At 36.6% G+C, this 19,380-nt stretch overlaps 1 protein-coding gene across 1 annotated transcript in view; it reads right to left on the bottom strand.

The window, feature by feature from the left end:
• TBC1D5 (TBC1 domain family member 5) overlaps positions 1 to 19,380 on the bottom strand; it is a 411,864-nt gene that overhangs the window by 211,860 nt on the left and 180,624 nt on the right. Inside the window, exons 8-12 of the mRNA XM_082840369.1 lie at positions 16,142 to 16,244; positions 9,403 to 9,491; positions 7,801 to 7,851; positions 7,637 to 7,706; positions 1,478 to 1,650 (exon numbers count right to left, since the gene is read on the bottom strand). Of these exons, the coding sequence (XP_082696495.1) occupies positions 1,478 to 1,650; positions 7,637 to 7,706; positions 7,801 to 7,851; positions 9,403 to 9,491; positions 16,142 to 16,244 (486 nt within the window). The remainder of the gene's footprint in view (positions 1 to 1,477; positions 1,651 to 7,636; positions 7,707 to 7,800; positions 7,852 to 9,402; positions 9,492 to 16,141; positions 16,245 to 19,380) is intronic.

Below are 19,380 nucleotides of genomic sequence, written 5' to 3' on the forward strand. Positions count from 1 at the left end.
CTCTATGAATCATTATTATGAAGAGAAAGCTGATGTGAACTAATGTCTGATAAGGAAACCAGAACACACTAGTTATAAATCATTGTACCCAAGTCCATGCCTCGACCACCGTAATGTGAAGCACCAGCTTGGCCAAAGAGGTAACAAACAATAGAGCACTTCAAAGAAATGATCAACGTGTCTGACATTAGTTTCTTTCTTCAATATTTAAGACCAATTTCTAGACTCGCAAAAATTCTTGAGGCTATAAAATGGATTTCTGTATTTGAGTAAACCAATTCTTTGACTGCAGAGTAGAGAGGAATATAGAATCTGCCTCCTGACCTTGCCACGAGGTATTTTAAAATAAATCTTTACTCTATAATCACAAATATATTAGCTAGACTTTGAAGTGTAAGAAATGCCAGTTCATTAATAACGCACAATGCTGCCAAGGACCCACGTTCCCCAGAACTTTCTCACTTCCATTGGGAATGACAGAGCTGCTCTCAATGATGAAATCAAGCTTAAGTCACAGAAATGAAAACAGGCATCATGAAAACAGGAGAGCAGAAATATGAATTCATATTCATTGAGCATCTACTATGTATATCTCAGTAACACCTTCTCAATTTGCCACGTTCTATCTAGTTGACAGATGGGATTTGCAGGAAATATCTACCAGGAAACTGCCCAGCACCAGACATAAATGTCATATTGTTTCTATTTAAAGGATCCTTTTGTTGTCTGTAGCACTACACACTAATTCATATTTATTAAAGTTGCTATCTTTCTAATTTGCCTACTCATGTTATAAGCCACTGAATGCATACAAACACACACACACACACACACACACACACACACACACACACACACATCTAAGGGTAACTGGCCCCATATTCTGCTGTAGCATGTTACAGAAGTCATCTGGCTGAAGATGATTAATATATTATTTTCACTGTGAGGGACATTTATCTTACTTTTAGAAATGCACTTCTGAGGGTAGAGCAGATAAGCACACTATAAAATGGAAAGAACATGAATATCTTACAGGATAGTTTGGGTTCCGGGCTGGCTTCACTGTGTACAATCAGTGTGACCCCACACTTCTCAGAATGCTTGGTTTAATGATCTGCTGTTGCCATCTTGAAATTCCCACTAATTTTTTTTTTAAAGGGCCATTCATTTTTATTTTACACTGGCTCTGCAGATTATAGAGCCAATTCTGCCTGGATTTGAATTATGACTTCACTGTTCAATATGTGTAAGTTTATTGTAAACCTCAGTTTCTTCCTCTGTAACAAAGGGGTAACGTTAGATGAAATAGGACATATGAAAGCAATGAGCACAGAGTCTGGCACACAGAACACAAAAGGAGATATGAAATGTAATGTAGCCGGCATAGCTCTTACTCTTACTTCTATGAATCTGAAACATATAGAAACCACCATAAATCATAATTAGGTGTTGCTGAAATTTAAACTTGAATACTTACAACCCATATATCTGTGGTGCAATTTCTAGTCTGTTCAGGTGCATGTAAAGCTCAATATCATGCTTCTTTAGTAGATGATCCTGGATCTGGTTGACTTTAGTAACAATAGCAACTGTTGGCCCCAAATCCTGTGGTCTAGCAAAGGGGATAGGAGTCATCAGGGTTTCTTTCCCCTAAACACAGGAAAAATGGAACATGTCTTATTTCAATGCGAAGTTAACAAATACATGGACATCATTCTTGAGCGTATTTATCAATGGAAGTTTAGAGAAGAACCAACAACTACTTTAACCAACTCAGGAAAAAAGCTTAAAATGTGGGATCATAAACTGATCGTCACATAGATGGCTGTGCCCATAAAGGCCTTGAAATATCTTCTAAAAATTTTCTACTTGTATTCCCTCGACCACTTTATCTGGTGACATTAAGTCTTACGAGATAATTTTGGCTAGAGGTAGTGGTGGCCACTAGTCTATCTGTCCATGGCCAGTTTGTCTCAGCAGCAGCCATAGTACCTAAATGGCACACTCTGAGGAAAATATATTTCTTGTGGCATAAAAGTTAAACATGAAAAAAAGTAATTGAAAACTGTCTTGGTCTTCCCTGGTGGCGCAGTGGTTGACAGTCTGCCTGCCGATGCAGGGGATGCGGGTTCATGCCCCGGTCCGGGAAGATCCCACACGACGCGGAGCGGCTGGGCCCGTGAGCCATGGCCGCTGAGCCTGCGCGTCCGGAGCCTGTGCTCCGCAGCGGGAGAGGCCACAGCGGTGAGAGGCCCGCTTACCGCAAACAAACAAACAAACAAACAAAAAAAACCTGTCTTACTTTGAGCTCTCAAAACTATAAAAAAGTCAAGAAATAAAGCAAACCAGTACTAGAAAAGAAGACATCCTCTAAATTTCCTTTGATCAATTTAAATAGCTCGGCAGAAAGATTTTTAAATTCTTCAGACCAAAAATGTAGCTGACTTAAAAAAAAAAAAAATCTATGTGGGCAGTACAACTTCCATTCCTGCCACCCAATATTAAGAAAGATCTGTAACTCCTTGCAATGCTTTCATGTAAACGTCAATTGCCCCCTCAAGTCTGATGATATACCCTAATATATCATGGTTGACCTTTCTTCTGACGTACAGTTCCCAGTTTCTACCTCTCTCCAATACTGGGATTTATAGCATCTTCTCTCATGATTATCTGCCTGTCACTCATCCTCAGTCTACTCTAGTTCAAATTCTTGTTTCTGTTTCACACATGCTGCTTTTTCATACAGTTCTGCTCTCAGTTTAATCTCTACTTACATGCAGTTCCCTGAGTGAGCTCAGTCATTCACAGTGCTTCAACCAAAACCCATTCTCCAAAGACTTCCTAATCTGTATTCGTAACCTAGAACTCTGGAGTGCTTCCCACACGCTCAAATGTCGGCGAAGAATGTTAGATTGCCGAAGGGTCTCGAATTCAGCAGGCCTGCAACTGAGCTCATCACCTTCCGCTCAAAAACATGTTCATCCTCTTCCCATGCCTACCTCAACCCATCCTCCAATACGAACACCTGGTTTGCCAATTGTAGCTCCTCAGAACCACTCAGGGGACTCTTGTATATGTCTCTTCTTCGGCGCCAACATCCAAAATGCCTGGTGGTCTATCTAAAGCAGGTATTAGATTATGCCAGATTGCCCTCCTTAGACACTTTTTTTTTTTGGCCATGCCACACAGCACGCTTAGTTCCCCAACCGACCAGGGACTGAACCCGTGCCCCCTGCAGTGGGAGTGCGGAGTATTAACCACTGGACCACCAGGGAAGTCCCTCCTTAGACATTTTTAATAGCTCCCCATTATTTTCACTCTGGGAAAAACAAAACGAAACAATTCAAATTCTTTAGCCAGGTCGGCAAGGCTTTCCGTCATCTAGTTCTGTTCTCACTGTGCTTCCAGAGATACTGGGGATGCCATTCTTTTACCTGAAATATCCCCTCCCCACTGAGGAGCCCCCATGTGTATTTTAAGATTTGGCTCAAGTGCCAGGTCTAGTTCATTATCCTCTTTTCTGCTCCCACAGTATGTGTTTCTACTTGTCTTCCTCCTAAACTGTGAGATCTCTGAAAGGAATAACATCTTTTTGTCACTGGACCGCATTCAGGGGCATAAAGATAAAAAAGGTAAGCTCTTGCCCTCATCATTTGGAGGGAAGAACTACACAGAAAAAAAGCTCTGAATTCTGCGTGAGAGCTGTGACTAATCAGGCTGGTAGAAAGCACAGAAGAGAGGAGGGGAGGGTCCTGTGTCAGTCCAGGGAGAAGGGGCTCCATCTGTCTGTCCAGGATCATTTCAAGTCTTAAAAAAGAAAAGCAGCCCTTTGGACTTCCTACAGTGTCTGCCCTAGAGTATTTAGGTCCAAAGGACATAAGACCATATTAATCTTTAGGGCTCAATTCATTGTTGTTAATTTGTATAGACAGGAGAAAGGGAAACCTCTATATTGTGCTCATTTATTATAAAAATAGTACATCCAAAACACCTTTTTCTGATTTTGTAACATCTAGTACTCTCTTCAAATAATAGGATGCTTTAACTTAAAAGGATTTCCCCTGAGCTCAGAATACTTCATAGTAAAATCTCTTAAACTTAAAAAACTTGAAAGTAATGTTTCTGATCACTTAATGCTAAACAGCACACAGCTTATCTAACAGTAAAAAATCAAAAACAGTGAAGATAGGGTAAATGTAAAACACTTCCTTATCTTCAGGATTTCTTATTATAAAGAATGCTACTTGCATATAACATATATGATCAAATGAGACAGCCACAACTACCGATAAAACTAGAAAACTTTTCTAACCACTTATTAGTGGTACGCAAAGTGTGTTCTACAGATCATTGCCAGGCCACAGACTGAGCAATGCAGCAAGACAATGATTTCACACCATTATGTAAACCAACACACTGCTTCCTTCATCAAGAAAGTCTTATTATAAAATGTACGTCGCTACACTGGCCAGCATGCACAGTGATATGACTGAATTTTCTGGCGAACTAGAAGACCTGCACGATGGAGTGATACATTAATTTCTCGAACTTCTTTTTAAAAAGATGATCGAATCATGAAAAAGAACAAAAAGGGAGGATGAAAAAGGGATTCACTAGATACGCTTTTTAGGAATATATTATGCACTGATACACACAAATAATTAATATAAATTCTCAGAGGTCACATCTATGTGTTCTTTGATAAAATAAATGTCTTTGTGTTGTCTTACCATTCTCATGACATGATTCAGTGAAAGCAATATGAATAAGTAAAAGTAAAAACCGGCAGCCCTCTCATTTTTACCATTCAGTTTCTCAGATGCTGTGAATCAGTTATAAAATACAAAATGACCACTGCGTAAAATGATCATGAGGCCTGTTAATTAAATGTCTTCAAAAACTCTGCTCAAAATCTGATGTTCACATAAGTCTATGACTCCATCAGATCACCTGCTGAGAATATAGAGCAGTTCATCACACATGCTTACAGCAAACTTCCCCTGTAACAACCCTTACGGAATGGAGCATGGTGATATACAGCTGGAGTAAGACTTTATCACCTAAGCTTGGGGTAGACAAACTTTCTCTGCAAAGAGCCAGATGGTAAACATTTGAGACCTTCCAGGTCATACAGTCTGTGCTGCAACCACCCAGCTCTGCCTTTGTAACGAGGAAGCAGCCGAAGACAGTAAGTAAACAAGTAGGCATGCCTGTATCCCCACCGAACTTTTTTTATGGACATGGAAATTTGCATTCTATATAATCTTCATGTCACCAAATACTATTCCTCTTTTGATATTTTTTTCAACCATTTAATAATGTAAAAGCCATTTTTAACTCACAAGCCTTACAAAAACAGATGGCAGGCCAAATGGGCCTGCAGGCAGTAGTTCGCCCTGACCTCGACCAAAGGCATAAAAAGCATTAGTTATCCATCTCATTTGCTAAGAGACGGAGTGAAGGGACTGAATAATACGTGGTTTCTAACTAGAACTCATTCAATTATACTAACATAAAATAAATTAGTCATATAGAAAATAATATACCAAAAACTCTTAACAAGCCCTTGCCAGAATAATTTGCAATTTTTCCAATAAATGATCTCTAAGTTAGCATATATGGTTGTTTAAAATGACAGTTAATTCGGCAATACCACTCCTAGAGATATGCCAAGAGAACTGAAAACATATGTTCACATAAAAGTTTGTATACAAATGTTCCTAGCAACATTATTCTTTTTTGTTTGTTTGTTTTTGTTTTCTTTTGTTTTGTTTTGCGGTACGCAGGCCTCTCACTGTTGTGGCCTCTCCCGTTGCGGAGCACAGGCTCTGGACGCGCAGGCTCAGCGGCCATGGCTCACGGGCCTAAGCGCTCCGCAGGATGTGGGATCCTCCCGGACCGGGGCACGAACCCGTGTCCCCTGCATCGGCAGGTGGACTCTCAACCACTGCGCCACCAGGGAAGCCCGTAACATTATTCTTAATAGTCAAAAAGTGAAAAGAACCCAAATGTCACCAACTGAGGTATGGAAAAACAAAACGTGGCATATATCTATGCAATGAAACATTATTTAGCCCTGAAAAGGGATGAAGTACTGACACATGCCACAACATGAACGAACAGTGAAAACATTATGCTAAGTGAAAAAAGTCAGTCACAAAAGGTCACATATTGTATGATTCCATTTATATGAAATGTCCAGAACAGGCAAGTCCAAAGGAACAGAAAGTAGATTAGTGATGCCCAAGGCTCTAGGGAGGGGGAAATGGGGAGTGACTGCTAATGGGACCAAAAGGATTTCCTTTTAGGGTGTTGAAAATGCTTTGAAATTAGATAGTGGGGACATTTGCACAACCTTGTGAATATACTAAAACCCAATAAACTGTACACTTTAAAAAGGTGAATGTTACGGTATGTTAATTATTTCACAATAAAAATTACAGTTAAAGAATAAGGGTAAGAGGGAACCCTCCTACCCTGTTGGTGGGAATGTAAATTGGTACCGCCACTATGGAGAATGGTATGAAGGTTCCTTAAAAAACTAAAAATAGAATTACCATGGGATCCAGCAATCCCAATCCTGCGCATATATCCAGAGAAAACTCTAATTCAAAAAGACACATGCACCCTAATGTTCACAGCAACACCATTTACAAAAGCCAGGACATGGAAGCAACCTAAATGTCCATCAACAGAGGAGTGGATAAAGATGTGGTACATATACACAATGGAATATTACTCAGCCATAAAAAAGAATGAAACTGGACCTAGACATTGTCATATGAGTGAAGTAAGAGAGAGAAAGAAAAATATCATATGATATCACTTATACGCAGAATCGTAAAAAAGGGTACAAATGAATTTATCTACAAAACAGAAATAGAGTTACAGATGTAGAAAACAAACTTATGGTTACAGGAGGTGTGGGGGGGTAGGGATAAATTGGGAGATTGGGATTGACATAATCACACTACTATACATGAAATAGATAACTAATAAGGACCTACTGTATAGCACAGGGAACTCTACTCAATACTCTGTAACGGCCTATATGGGAAAAGAATCTAAAAAAGAGTGGATATATGTATACGTATAACTGATTCACTTTGCTGTACACCTGAAACTAACACAACATTGTAAATCAACTATATTCCAATAAAAATTATTAGGAAAAAAAAAGAATAAGGGTAAGAGAGAGTAAGGATAAATGGTATTGATGCTAAACATATAAATTCAATTTAGTGATGCATTAGTAAAAGCAAAACAACCTATTTGACACAGTTTATCTACATACTTCCGTGCCTATCAGCTCACCAGGACAGCACAGATCAAGTAGATAAATACTCTTTTCATTCAAAGTTTATAATAGTTTTTATGAAATTATATTGCATGCAAAATATACGCACATATAAAAGAAAGTTTCTATTTATTTATATGAAAATTTTTATATTACCTTTGTAAATCTGTCAATAATTAGAGATATGATTTAGACCCCCAGTTCAAACTTACTCCACAGGTATCTTCATATTTTCATTTTTTTATAGTGATAATAATGGCTTTTATTCTGATTTTATGTTGTTACTAAAATCATTTGTTCCCTCAAATATATTGAAAAGATCTGTACTGTAAGATTTACCTTTTGACCATCATGCTCAAAAGTAGAAAACCAAGGTTCAGCAGTTTCCATAAGTTGTGAGAACATTGCACTAAAAATTAGAAAAATAATATAACGCCAATGTTAAATCTTCATTAAAGTAAAAATGGCGTAAAAAAATAAAAACAGAAAGTTTTTGTACTTACTAGGCATCATGTTCCAGATACTCAGGGTTCAAGAGAGTTTTCATTTCCTCACTTAAAAAAGCAATACAATCAATCAGAATGTGTAATTTTTTAATTGAAGGAGATGCAGAGGTTGCCTTATTCTATACTCATAAGCCAACTTTCACATAGTGTGTAAATGAAAAAGAGTTAGCCTTTTTTCAATAAAAAGAGCAACTCCATTAACAAGCGAAATCATTTCTTTCTATAAAGATCAAAAACAAATTAGCTGCCTGTCTGTACCACAATGAGGCAACTATCTAATTATTCCAAATAACAAAACTGAATGTGACAATACATTCCTTGAATGTGCCTGATCTAGAATCAACTGATTATTCCACAATCTATCACTTGTCCAAAACGAAACAAAAAAATATATAGTTACTGGTCAAATATCCCATATTAAAACAGTAATTTATTTTCTTTCAATGGCTTCTATTTTTATTATGTTTTAACATCAATTAATCAGTGACAGCACCTCTTCCAAATCTATTTTCGTGCTGCTTTTACTTTATAAAGGATTGAAACAGTTAAAGAAGCATGTAGAACTCATTTAAAAGCTATTTTTTAAAAAAGCAATTTGCAATCGTGTATACTTTCCTATGGAGTATATTCTGCATGTGTGTTTTTAAAAAGATAAAACTGGCATGAAAACAGGATCCCAATACTAACTGCAACCTTATCATACTTCAGAATAACTGAGGCAACAGCAACTAAGGTATGGTTACTATAGTCAGATCCAATAAATTTAGTATAATTAGAAAAACTCAAAGGAACTAGAAGATACTAATCTACAATATAGTAAACAAAAGTTGATTTGACAAATGCCCTAATATATGTTCAGCAAAATGGATGGCTACATTTGATGAATAAAGATCATATAGATAAACACATGAAATATTATATGTTAATCCATTGTTTTCGGCACAGAGAGAGGCTAGCCTGTGGAATATTCCTGAGGAAGTTTTATAATCCCTCAGCTCTCCAGTCCCAAGATGCTTCCCGGCTGCCTCTCTGGCCCATCTAGTTAGGGTATCTTAAGTTAGAAAATAAATTCTAACAATCGGCCTAAGTTAAATACAAGATACACTAATTTATTATCTCAGCAAATAACTTCAGTAACTGTATCTCAAAAACATGAGAAGTCATTTTGTTTCTTTATACTGGGGTTCTTTGGGGGACTGTTCTATTTATGAACTGAACTGAGTCTGGTGAGGACAAAATATCTCACACATAAGGTTCTCTTACAGCTTACTGTGAAAGAATGGGCCACTGGAGGATAGAACATATGAATATTAACAATCATCAGCACTTTGCCATTACAACAAAAATTTCCTCTTCTTGATCCATCAGTTACATGTCTTCCTTTGGTACAGCTCTAAGACTTGCAAAGATACTTAGAATTCCAAGTTTGCCCCATAGCTGAAATGGGATTACAGTTATTAAGCGGAATTAATCATCAGCCACATGAAACACAACCAAATGTTCACAATTTACAAAATACCTTCAATAGAAAAGGTGTTGAGGTTAAAAAAGGATTACAGCAGGGCTGACAAAATAGATGGAGCTCATATACAAACTTGCCTTGGCTGTGCAGACTCACTGGCATGAAGAAAGGCTTGGTGGTCACAGTGGAGGGTGAAGACCATTGGAGCCAACAGCTCGTGCATGCCCTGAAATAGAGCCAGAGAAAGGGACGGGGGCATGTCCGGACTCCACTGGTGGACAGACGGGCTCAGCTAAAAGCCTCTGCAGCTGATCCCCGCCCCAGGCATTTTTGTATTATACAGAAGAGCATAAACATAAAAACCTACAAAGTGAGATTTTATTTAGTTTTAGAACTTGACTCCAATTCTACCACAGCAGGTATTCTTCTTTAAAACATGGAGAGCAGTTCTCTTTTAAATGACACAACAAACAATAAATCGGCATGGTAGACAACCTTGCACCTGTCAGTTGCTTCAGGATGTGTACTCATAAATATGAATTTCATTTATGCAAATTATAATCATATGCTACAGTGTAAAGATCTGCAGTAAGAAGGGCAACTAAGAACTGTAGACCTAAGGAAATTACATCCAATGTTTTCATTATATAATGGCTCAAAATTAGGATGTCTGTAGATTTAGGAAGAGCTGAAGTCAGCTAGCTGGAAATGCTGGATAATAAAAGAAACAACCTTTAGCAGGTATGAGAGAAAACGAAGTTTTTAAAGTACGATTTTCAACATGTTTAAGCCAAGATGGCCATAATTTTCTTTCCTGTCTACTTCAACGATAAGTTTACGTTTCAATTCATTTAGTGATTTCACCAATACAACTTTTTTTTTCCTTATATCGTGTTTACCTGTGGATTACATACATAGGCATAGAAACAAAAAGGTATATTGGTTACTAAGTTGCCTTTCAAAGGAGTATTATAAAAATCCATTATTTATCCATTCTTGTGAGGAAATAAGATATTCCACATCAGTGACCCACCTTGTTAGCTGAGATTTTTTTCCCTACTTAGGCATCAAAAACATATTTTCGCAAGTTAAAAATGGATTGTACTATTTTCTGCCTCTTAAAGTGTGTCACTATTTTCCTTTTGCCTACGATGATCTTTTACAAAAAAAGAAGACAAAACCCCGCTTCTACAGGAAATAACAATAAAATACTGAAGCCGAGAGAAGAGAGAGTTTTTGCCGATGGGATTAGAGAAAATCTCCTGTGATGGAAGGACAGCCACACGGACCTCTGCACGGTCTGGCAGCTCTGTGCTGTTCGTAGGACGCTAGTTATTATCATAAAGTAATACAAAAGGAAACTCTGTCAGAGTTCATTTATAAGTTATCACTAGCCTTGAATGAGAAGGACTTAATTACACTTTTTACAAAATTATTTATGATCCATTGACAATTTACTTGTGATTTGGGACAAATTACCACACATCACTTCAATCTTTTTAGGTGACCGTCTCCTACTAAACAAATCTTGAAAAGACTATTCCTTAGAAGAACTTGGTACACACCCATAAAGAATGGAATTAAGTGTTGCTAATGTGCTTTAAAATCATTATGAGGGGTTTATTCTTCTAAAATAATCTCAAATTATTCCAAAGACCAAGTGACATAATTTTAATCATGAAAGTTAATAGTTACTTACTGCACAGAACTACAGAATATCTAAAACAAAAACAAAAACAAAAAAAAAAAAGGAAGGAGGGAAGGCAGGAAGGAAGGGAAGGAAGGCCAAAAGAGAAAAGGAAGAAAAATTAAAACTGTGATAGATATCTTTGCGGTAATCTTTTTTGCTTATTTCTGATAATTTCCTTAGGATAAAGTCCCAAGAAGTAAAATTTCTGGGTAAATGAGCTAATAAGACATTTGATATATACAATTAACCTGCCCTTTAGAAATAATTCCCTCACTTTAGGGCATAAAAATCACCATTTCACATACCCTCATCTTTATTTGTAGTGTTTTTTAAAAATCCTGTCAAATTCTACAGTCAAATAGTTGTTTTAACTTATTTAAATGCTAGTGAGGTTGAAGACAAACATTTCAGTGGTCATTTTTATTTAATGAATTGCCCATTTTCTCCTAATGAAGAGTCTCCCTTCTCCTGATGATTTGTAATAGTTCTTCAGCAATTCAGGAAATTAACCCTTAGTTATTTTTGTTACAAACACTTTACCATGTTTATAACTTGCCTTTTAATTTTGATTATGTCATAGTAAAGCTGTATACTTTAAAACAGTCAAATCAAGAAATCATCTGTCATGATTTCTTATTTTGCTTTTATGGCAAAAAGACCTTCTTCATATTGAGATTAGATTAAATATACAGGTTCCTTTTTTACAGCTAATTCTTTACCCACCTGGTATTTAATTTTGCCCTGAAGAATAATATGTATTTTTCTTTCCCAAAGTGTTAAACTAACTTATTAAATAATCAACATTTATTGAATAATCCGTCTTCTCCCAAGAGTTCTGAAATGTCATCTTTATCATAAGCTGAATATTTAGCTCTCATTTTTTCAGAGTTTTTACTGGTATTTCATTGGTTTATATACTCTTAACAGGAACTTTACTACTGTAATGTCTTGAGCTGTAAAATACTCCATTTCCCCATATTTTCTATTCTTTTTCTCAAAATTATCTTGCCTATTCTAACATCTTTTCATCCAAATGAAAATGTAATTTAGTTACATAAAATGCTAAACAAAATACTGCAATTTTTATTGCCATTGCATTAAAATTAACTTGAAGAAAACAGACTTCTTTAAGAACACCAGATCTTCCAATCCAAAAATATGTGGAACTGCATAGTTTTTATTAGGTTTCTTACTAGGCTTTGGGTGTTGGTGGTGATGGTGGTGGCGGCAGAGATCTTCTGAATAGAATTCTTCCCTGCAGTATGCTTTCTAACTAATTAAGGCTGGTTTAATACGAAAAGGTTCTTGCCTAAATGTATCTTCTCACCTTCCCTGAACATTCTCTTCCCTCTAGTTTCTGTGACACTCCTTTCTCCAGATTTTGCTCATGCATCATTCACCTGCATTTATTCCAAAAATTATCTATTAACTACCTATGACGTGCTGGTAACACAAAAGTGAATGGAGTGGGCAAACTCCTGACCATTACGGAGCCTGCAGTCTAAACAGCAAGACACACAATAATAAAATGAGCACAGAAGTACTGTAGGTTATAAACTGGGACAAGTGATACATATATGTATACGTATGTACATACATACACAGACAAACCCAGCTCCTCCTACAGGCTCGGCACATACAAGGTGCTCACTGCATAGTGACTGAATGAATGAAATAGCTTCCACTCAATATAGTGAGGGGTAGATATTTCACTTATCAACACAAGGGTAAAAGCTGAACTACGATAAGATGAGAAATGGAAAAGAATCATCCTGAATTATATTTCAATATTTCCCATCAATAAATAAGTGCTTTTTGTATAATGGAAATTAAGAGTCCCCTGAATACCATTAAGACAATCTTTTACACATTCAGTGTTGACTTCCAACCAAACTAGGGATATTTTTCTCGAATAGACTTGTAAGAGATTACTTGTTTTACTCTCAATTCTATACGAGTAAAAACCTGATTAATAATTACAAGTGGCAAGCAAACAGACATCTTTAAAGGAAAAGAGAACTATCTGGAAAGAATGATCATAATTCAATATGCTGTAAATCTGACAAAGCATAATGAAAAAAGAATGTATTGTCGGTACACTTCTTCGTTCCCAAAATGTGTATTTTGCGTCCATCCACACCATTAGCGTTTCTGCTTGCTTACAGCCTTTTTCCCTGCTGGATCCTTAGTAGTCACTGCACTCCAAACTCATGCCAGTTGAAAAGAAAGGTAAAGTTTTCCTCATCAACAGCCTGTAGGCTCACAAAATTGAACGTGTTCTTTTATCTGCCTGTGTTCATTTAGCCCACCAAGCAGTCTTTATTAAAGCTGAGGCATCAGGCAGTCAAAGTTCATTAATACAATTTATATAATCTCTGCAGTTTCAATTAACTCAGCAAGACATTCTACTACATGATAACAGTCTCATTAATTCAATAAAATCCCATAACTATTAACAATATGGTCGATGTTAAACAGGGTGTCGCCTAGTACAAAATAAGAGCTTTAGCAGCTTGTGATGAAACTTAAGGTTTTTTTCTTAAATTTGATCTGGCTAAAATATTCAGTCCTTTTACAGCAAGGGATTATTCCTATGTAAAGAATCTATAGAATTTTTAACATTAACAGGGAGTAATTTAAATCTTAGAAAGTGATACACAAGAGTAAATTAATAATACTTTCCTATTCAGTAATTGATAGACTTTGTCTAAATGATCAAGAGTCTGATCTGTTTATAGGCTTCCTCACAAACGCAGTGGGCTGCGTGCCTCACAAACGGTGGATGGTGCAGTTACGATGTTTTGGTTCCTTGTCCATGGAACTTGCTTCCATTATTATAAGATTTCCTGAATCTAGATTTTTCTTTCTCAAAAGAAAAAGAGGAAACAAATGTATAACTTGGGATAATTTTATTCCGACTTGATTTGTTATCATCAAATCTTTTACTGTGAGATATTTCCAAATATTTGAAAGAGAAGAGGGCACACTGAGGAGACAGCCTTGATGACAAAAGCCAACACAATGAGAAGAGGAGAAGAGAAAAACAGAAATAAACCTGGATCACTGGTGAAGAGCCTGAGGTACTGAACTGACAAATGCTGTGGAAACATTCTGCCCCCAGACTTCCTGCAAAGTGTGTTAATAACGTCGTTAGACTGTAAGTCATTCTGAATGGAATTTTCTGTTATTTGCTTCCAAAAAATCTTGATATACTGATTGAGATTTATTTTCTCCCAGTCTCCTTTTTGGTTTGTTTTTGGTCTTTGCACTTTGTATCTGACCTGAATAGCCTGTCTTGCTTGGGAAGACCTTTCCTACCCTGAGATTATAAAAAAAAAGTTCTCCTAAATGTTTTTTCCAGAATTTTTATGTAATTTTAGTTTTTATAATTATATTTTTACTCCATCTGGAATTTCTTCTCCCAATAATGGTATAATTTAATCTTTTTTAGATAGAAAGCCAAATACAGCACGTCAATATCCTTTTCCCATTGAAAGAAAACGTCCTATCTTATATGAAGATCTCGTTTACAACTGAACCTGTTCTTAGCTTGTTCCACTGATCTATTTCTCAGTTCCCACATTACTGTCGCATTGGTTTGATCACGGAACATTTATAACAGTTTTCAGATCTCCCTGTGACATTCTCCCCTTCCCTTGAATTCTGTGGCAGCTCCAACATATTTAATACTGACTGTAGCAATGATCACCATCACAGCCACCAACATGAACTCATAATGAGCACTACATGTCTTTAACTCTACAGAGTCAATACTATTATTGCCCTCATCAACGAAACTAAGGATTAGAAAAGTTACATGTGTATATTGTCTAAGACAAGGTAGCTACTTAAAGTGTTGGAGCCGAGATTCAAATCAAGGGTTCTGAGTCTAGAGCCAGTGATCTTAACCACTAAGCTGTATTATCACCATTAAAATGACTATAAAGCTTCTTGGTGTAAAATTTAAAATCACTGTGCCCGGTTTTTAAAAACCATATCTCTCACTTAGGCTATCAATGGAATGATAACACATTTATATATTAATTTGGGAAGAAGTAATATTTTTACTTAATGTCTTCCCACCTAAAAACACGTTATCACTTTTCTATTTATTCAACTCTTGCTCCAACAACATTTATAGTTTTCTTCATATAGCTTTTGATTCTATATTATTAATTTATTTTTAGACATTTTATAGTTTTGGTTGCCATTATGAGTAGGATATATTTTTCCATTTCCCATTCTAAAAGCTAAATATCACCATGTAATTAATATAAAGACATACTATTAGTATCGAAACTAAGATAAAATTAGTTCCCTTGGATATTCTATGTACACAATAACAAATACATTATTTAGGACAACTGTAATATGACCTGATTTATTATCTTTAAACAAATTAAGTCTATCTCAAATTAAATACACTGCTCTCACCATGCAGATGTTTTCTGTTATATTACACTGAATTTGGGTTGTCATCAGTTGGATGTCATAACTTTGGATTGTTGGAGAATTTATTAATATAGTTTGAATTCTCACTTAATATGCATTTTGAGAAATACATAAAAATATTTAACTTTGCGTATTTTTATTGGAACCCCATAAGGTTAAATGCAAACCTAGATACTTCTTTATATATTAAATTAAGAATTTACATTTTGAAAAGAATAAACATAATCCAATAATCGTTTTTAATAGTGAGATGAATTAAACATCAAGATCACAAGAATATCATATAAATTTCAGAAAGTTTAAAGGAACTTTCTGCAGTTATATTACTGGTAGATTTTGAAGAGTAAAAGGACATTTGATTATTCTCTACATGACATGCCACATATTTATAAATGCTGTACTTAGAAACAATATTTATATATACAACTCTGAAAAGCTTTATTACTAGATTGCCTTCAAAGATGCTGTTTATAAACAAACTCTCAAAAGTTGAAAGCAAAGATTGAATGCCTCATAGAAGACAATTTGGTGGAATGTCTTATAATAAGGAAGAAGCATATGTGCGTCAATGAGCTTACCTTTCTCACCATGCAGCTGACAAGCAGCTCTTTGATTGCTTTACTATTATGATGCAACTTTGGATACAATAAAGGCTACATTATTGCTCTATCATTTGTCAAGCTGTATAGAAAATTCTGAGTCAATGGATGCCACCTGTACGATATTTTCATTACCTGCTTATAAAGCAACTGCTCGTTTTCTCTAGCATAACAGAAAAGAACATCTGTAAGAATTTTTCTCACATTTTCTTGTTGGAAAAACTGCATTTCAGGAAACCTGAAAAAAGAAAACACAGGATTGAAATCGGCTAGCACAATTCCAAGAGTTACCCTCAAATTCTCATCTCTGAGAGGTGCCATGGGCAGCTTTTGGTTTTAGTACAAGTCTGTATTTGCCAGGCAACTTACGCCATAGGTGGGACTCATGTGTTCAAGAAAAAAGGGTGAGAAAAAGGGAAACTACTGGATACCCTTCAACATCTAAATATTTCAAATGTCTTCGTATGTAAATGTCATCATATGCATGATGAATACAACAGTTTTTAAGCAAAACAAATTGTAGCCTGTGCATTTGGTGTGGGGATTGCTTTGTTTTACCCCATTTGGTATACTGTGATTTTGTAAGTACCAACTTTGTGAAAAAAAATCATTATCCTATTTTTTTTGATGCAAATACCATGATTTAAATTATTATACATGACCACACCATTAGTTTTATCTGATTAAAACACAGACTTCAAATGGACTGAGTTAGTCAGTATTGCTTAAATGATCTCTGGATCAAAAATTCTACCAGGTGCTTTGAGGTAATGTGAAATACAAAAGGGCAAGAGTATCCACCTGAAAGGAGCTTAAATAGTTGTTTATAATGCAAGAATTTACGACTGCAACAACCCAAAGAGCAAATACAGAGCAGTGCAATACACAGTGAATATACAGTCGACCCTGTGGATCCCTGGGTTTCGAATCTGCAGACTCAACCAACCGTGGATCAAAGATGTTTGGGGAAAAAAAATTCCAGAAAGTTCCAAAAGGCAAAACTTGCATTTGCCAGCATGCCAGCCACTATTTATATGGCATTTACATTGTAGGAGGTATTATAAGAAATCTAGAGATGATTTAAAGTATATGAGAGGATATGCATAGATTATATGAGAATATTACTCCATTTTATACAAGACAGTTGAGCATCCATGGACTTTGGTATCTGTGCGAGTCCTGGAACTAATCTCCTATGAATACCAAGAGACGAGCCTATAAGGGAAGAAGGAATGTTGTCTAGAAATAAGCAGCAAATGGGTTCAATCACAAAAGGTTTGAACAAGAATTTTTAGGAGAGGAGGAACATGGAACATCTGTGGGAAAAGTAACCAAATCAGAAGGAAAGCTATGAAGACATAGAAGGCAAAGAGTATTCCAAATGCAGAGCACTGTATGGTATTAGTAATGCAAAAGGAAAATATCAATACTTCTGTGAAGTACTGCCACTTGGCAGCAGGGCAACAGGACAGAAGAAAAGGTGGGAGGTGTAGAAAAGAGCTTTGAATGCAGTATTTACAACTGAGGAAAAGCAACAGAGTGACTCTACATTTCTGAATAGGGAAGTACCAAAGAAGACAGTATTTGAGTAACTCTAAGTGGGATTAAGCCTGCAGGAGGAGAGACTGCAGGAAGGAGATAAGAGGACATTATACTGAGGTGAAACGGAAAAATCACAAACCTGAGAAGAAAAGCCGAAGTTCAGATCCCTGTTGCATAATTGCTGGCTGTGCGACCTTGAGTAAATGGCTGCTTAACGGCCTCATCTATAAGTAGCGATAATAATACTGATCTTGTGATGAAGATGAAATAATGTGAAAGCACCAAGAACAGCGCCTGGCAGCAGACGTTCAGGAAGAGAAGTGATTGCTAGTCTCTGAGTACTGGTACTTTAGGTGATGAAGATGTGAATGAGGTCGCATTGGAACTAGAAAACACGAGAATATGTAGTAAATACGCAAGAGGCTGAAAAGGAGGAGCGCCTAGAGCACGGAGGCACGCGGCATCACGGAAACAGAAAAATCTCCTTCGTTAGTCTCGTAAAGGCAGCAGTGGTTATTTTATTCATATTCTGATGGTTCACTGCTTCCTATCTCTGGCAACCTCTGCTCTTTTCTGCTTCCTTCTGATCCTCTTCGGGCACCCTGTGAGAGTGAGAACTTTCTCTCCAGTTCAGGCGGTTTGTGAAGCATCTCTTTCCTGGGCCTAATTTTTATAATAAATTACAGCCTGTTTCATCTTCATCTGTTCATTTGACTTTTGCTTGAAATTCCCTTGGATGTACAATTTGTCCCCAGACACAGGTATCTGACCTGTTCTCTACCAACAAGGAAGCCTCTCCTTTGGGGGGCCGGTAATCAACAGTCCATGGGTCTGAACAATGTTATCTCAAGTCCATGCTTGAGAGGGATGGCCCTCCAGACAGCCATCCAGATTAATGTGATGGCCCTCCAGACAGCCCAGACTGAAGCTCAGGAGTCTGACTAGGCACAAGTGACCACAGCTCCTAAAGAGGAGAGAAATTACCTGAAAGCAGATTCAGAGCAAGAATAATAACTATATCTTAGAAGCCAAAGAAGTTCCAGAAAGGTGTCAAATGCACTGAAGCAGGAAAGAAACAGAAAAACTTGTTAAATGACTTATTTGGGACAAAAGAAATCTGCTAAAACCTTTAGATAGTCAAATATCCCAAATTAGAGTAATCAGGATGAAAGATAGGTAAGTAGTTAATAAAATGCTGGAAAGAAATTTCTTGGGAAAACTTAGTCACTAAAGTAAAAACAGAGTAACCCTTCTGAGACGAAACTGTTTCCCCTCCTTCCTCATCAGATGACTTAAATCTAGCCCTGTCGTGAAGTAGGCTTCCTGTCCCAGGATCTGGACAGATCACACGGATGCGTGATTTTGTGTGTCCCCTTCCATAACTATGCTTTGGAAACTGTCTACGAACACTGGCACCACCAAATTCCCTACAGTCACTGCAATCTGAATGGACTATGGGAGAAAGTACTAAAACCTACAACATTCACTTTGTAACAAATATCCATGAACTATATAACGTAAGAATTTAATACCTTACTACTAAAAATGTAAATTGTATTACATATCAATTCACAGTTTCCTTTAAATGCATACTAACCACTCGCAAGACTAAAAACTAGAGATCTATAAGAATCAAATTGCAGGTAGATAATTTAAATTACCCACTTTTAGCAAATACCCAATCAACTGAAAACGCGTATTAGGCAGACAGAGCATATCTATGTGATAGCACACCAACCACAATTCTAGTCTACAATGCTGAAGGGTCAATTTAGGAAGTTTCAGGATATCCTCTTTTTTAGAAAAGTGTGAGGTGCTCTCTAAATGCTGAT

The sequence above is a fragment of the Leucopleurus acutus genome (assembly GCF_964270905.1).
Source record: "Leucopleurus acutus genome assembly, chromosome: 5".
NCBI lineage: Eukaryota > Metazoa > Chordata > Mammalia > Artiodactyla > Delphinidae > Leucopleurus > Leucopleurus acutus.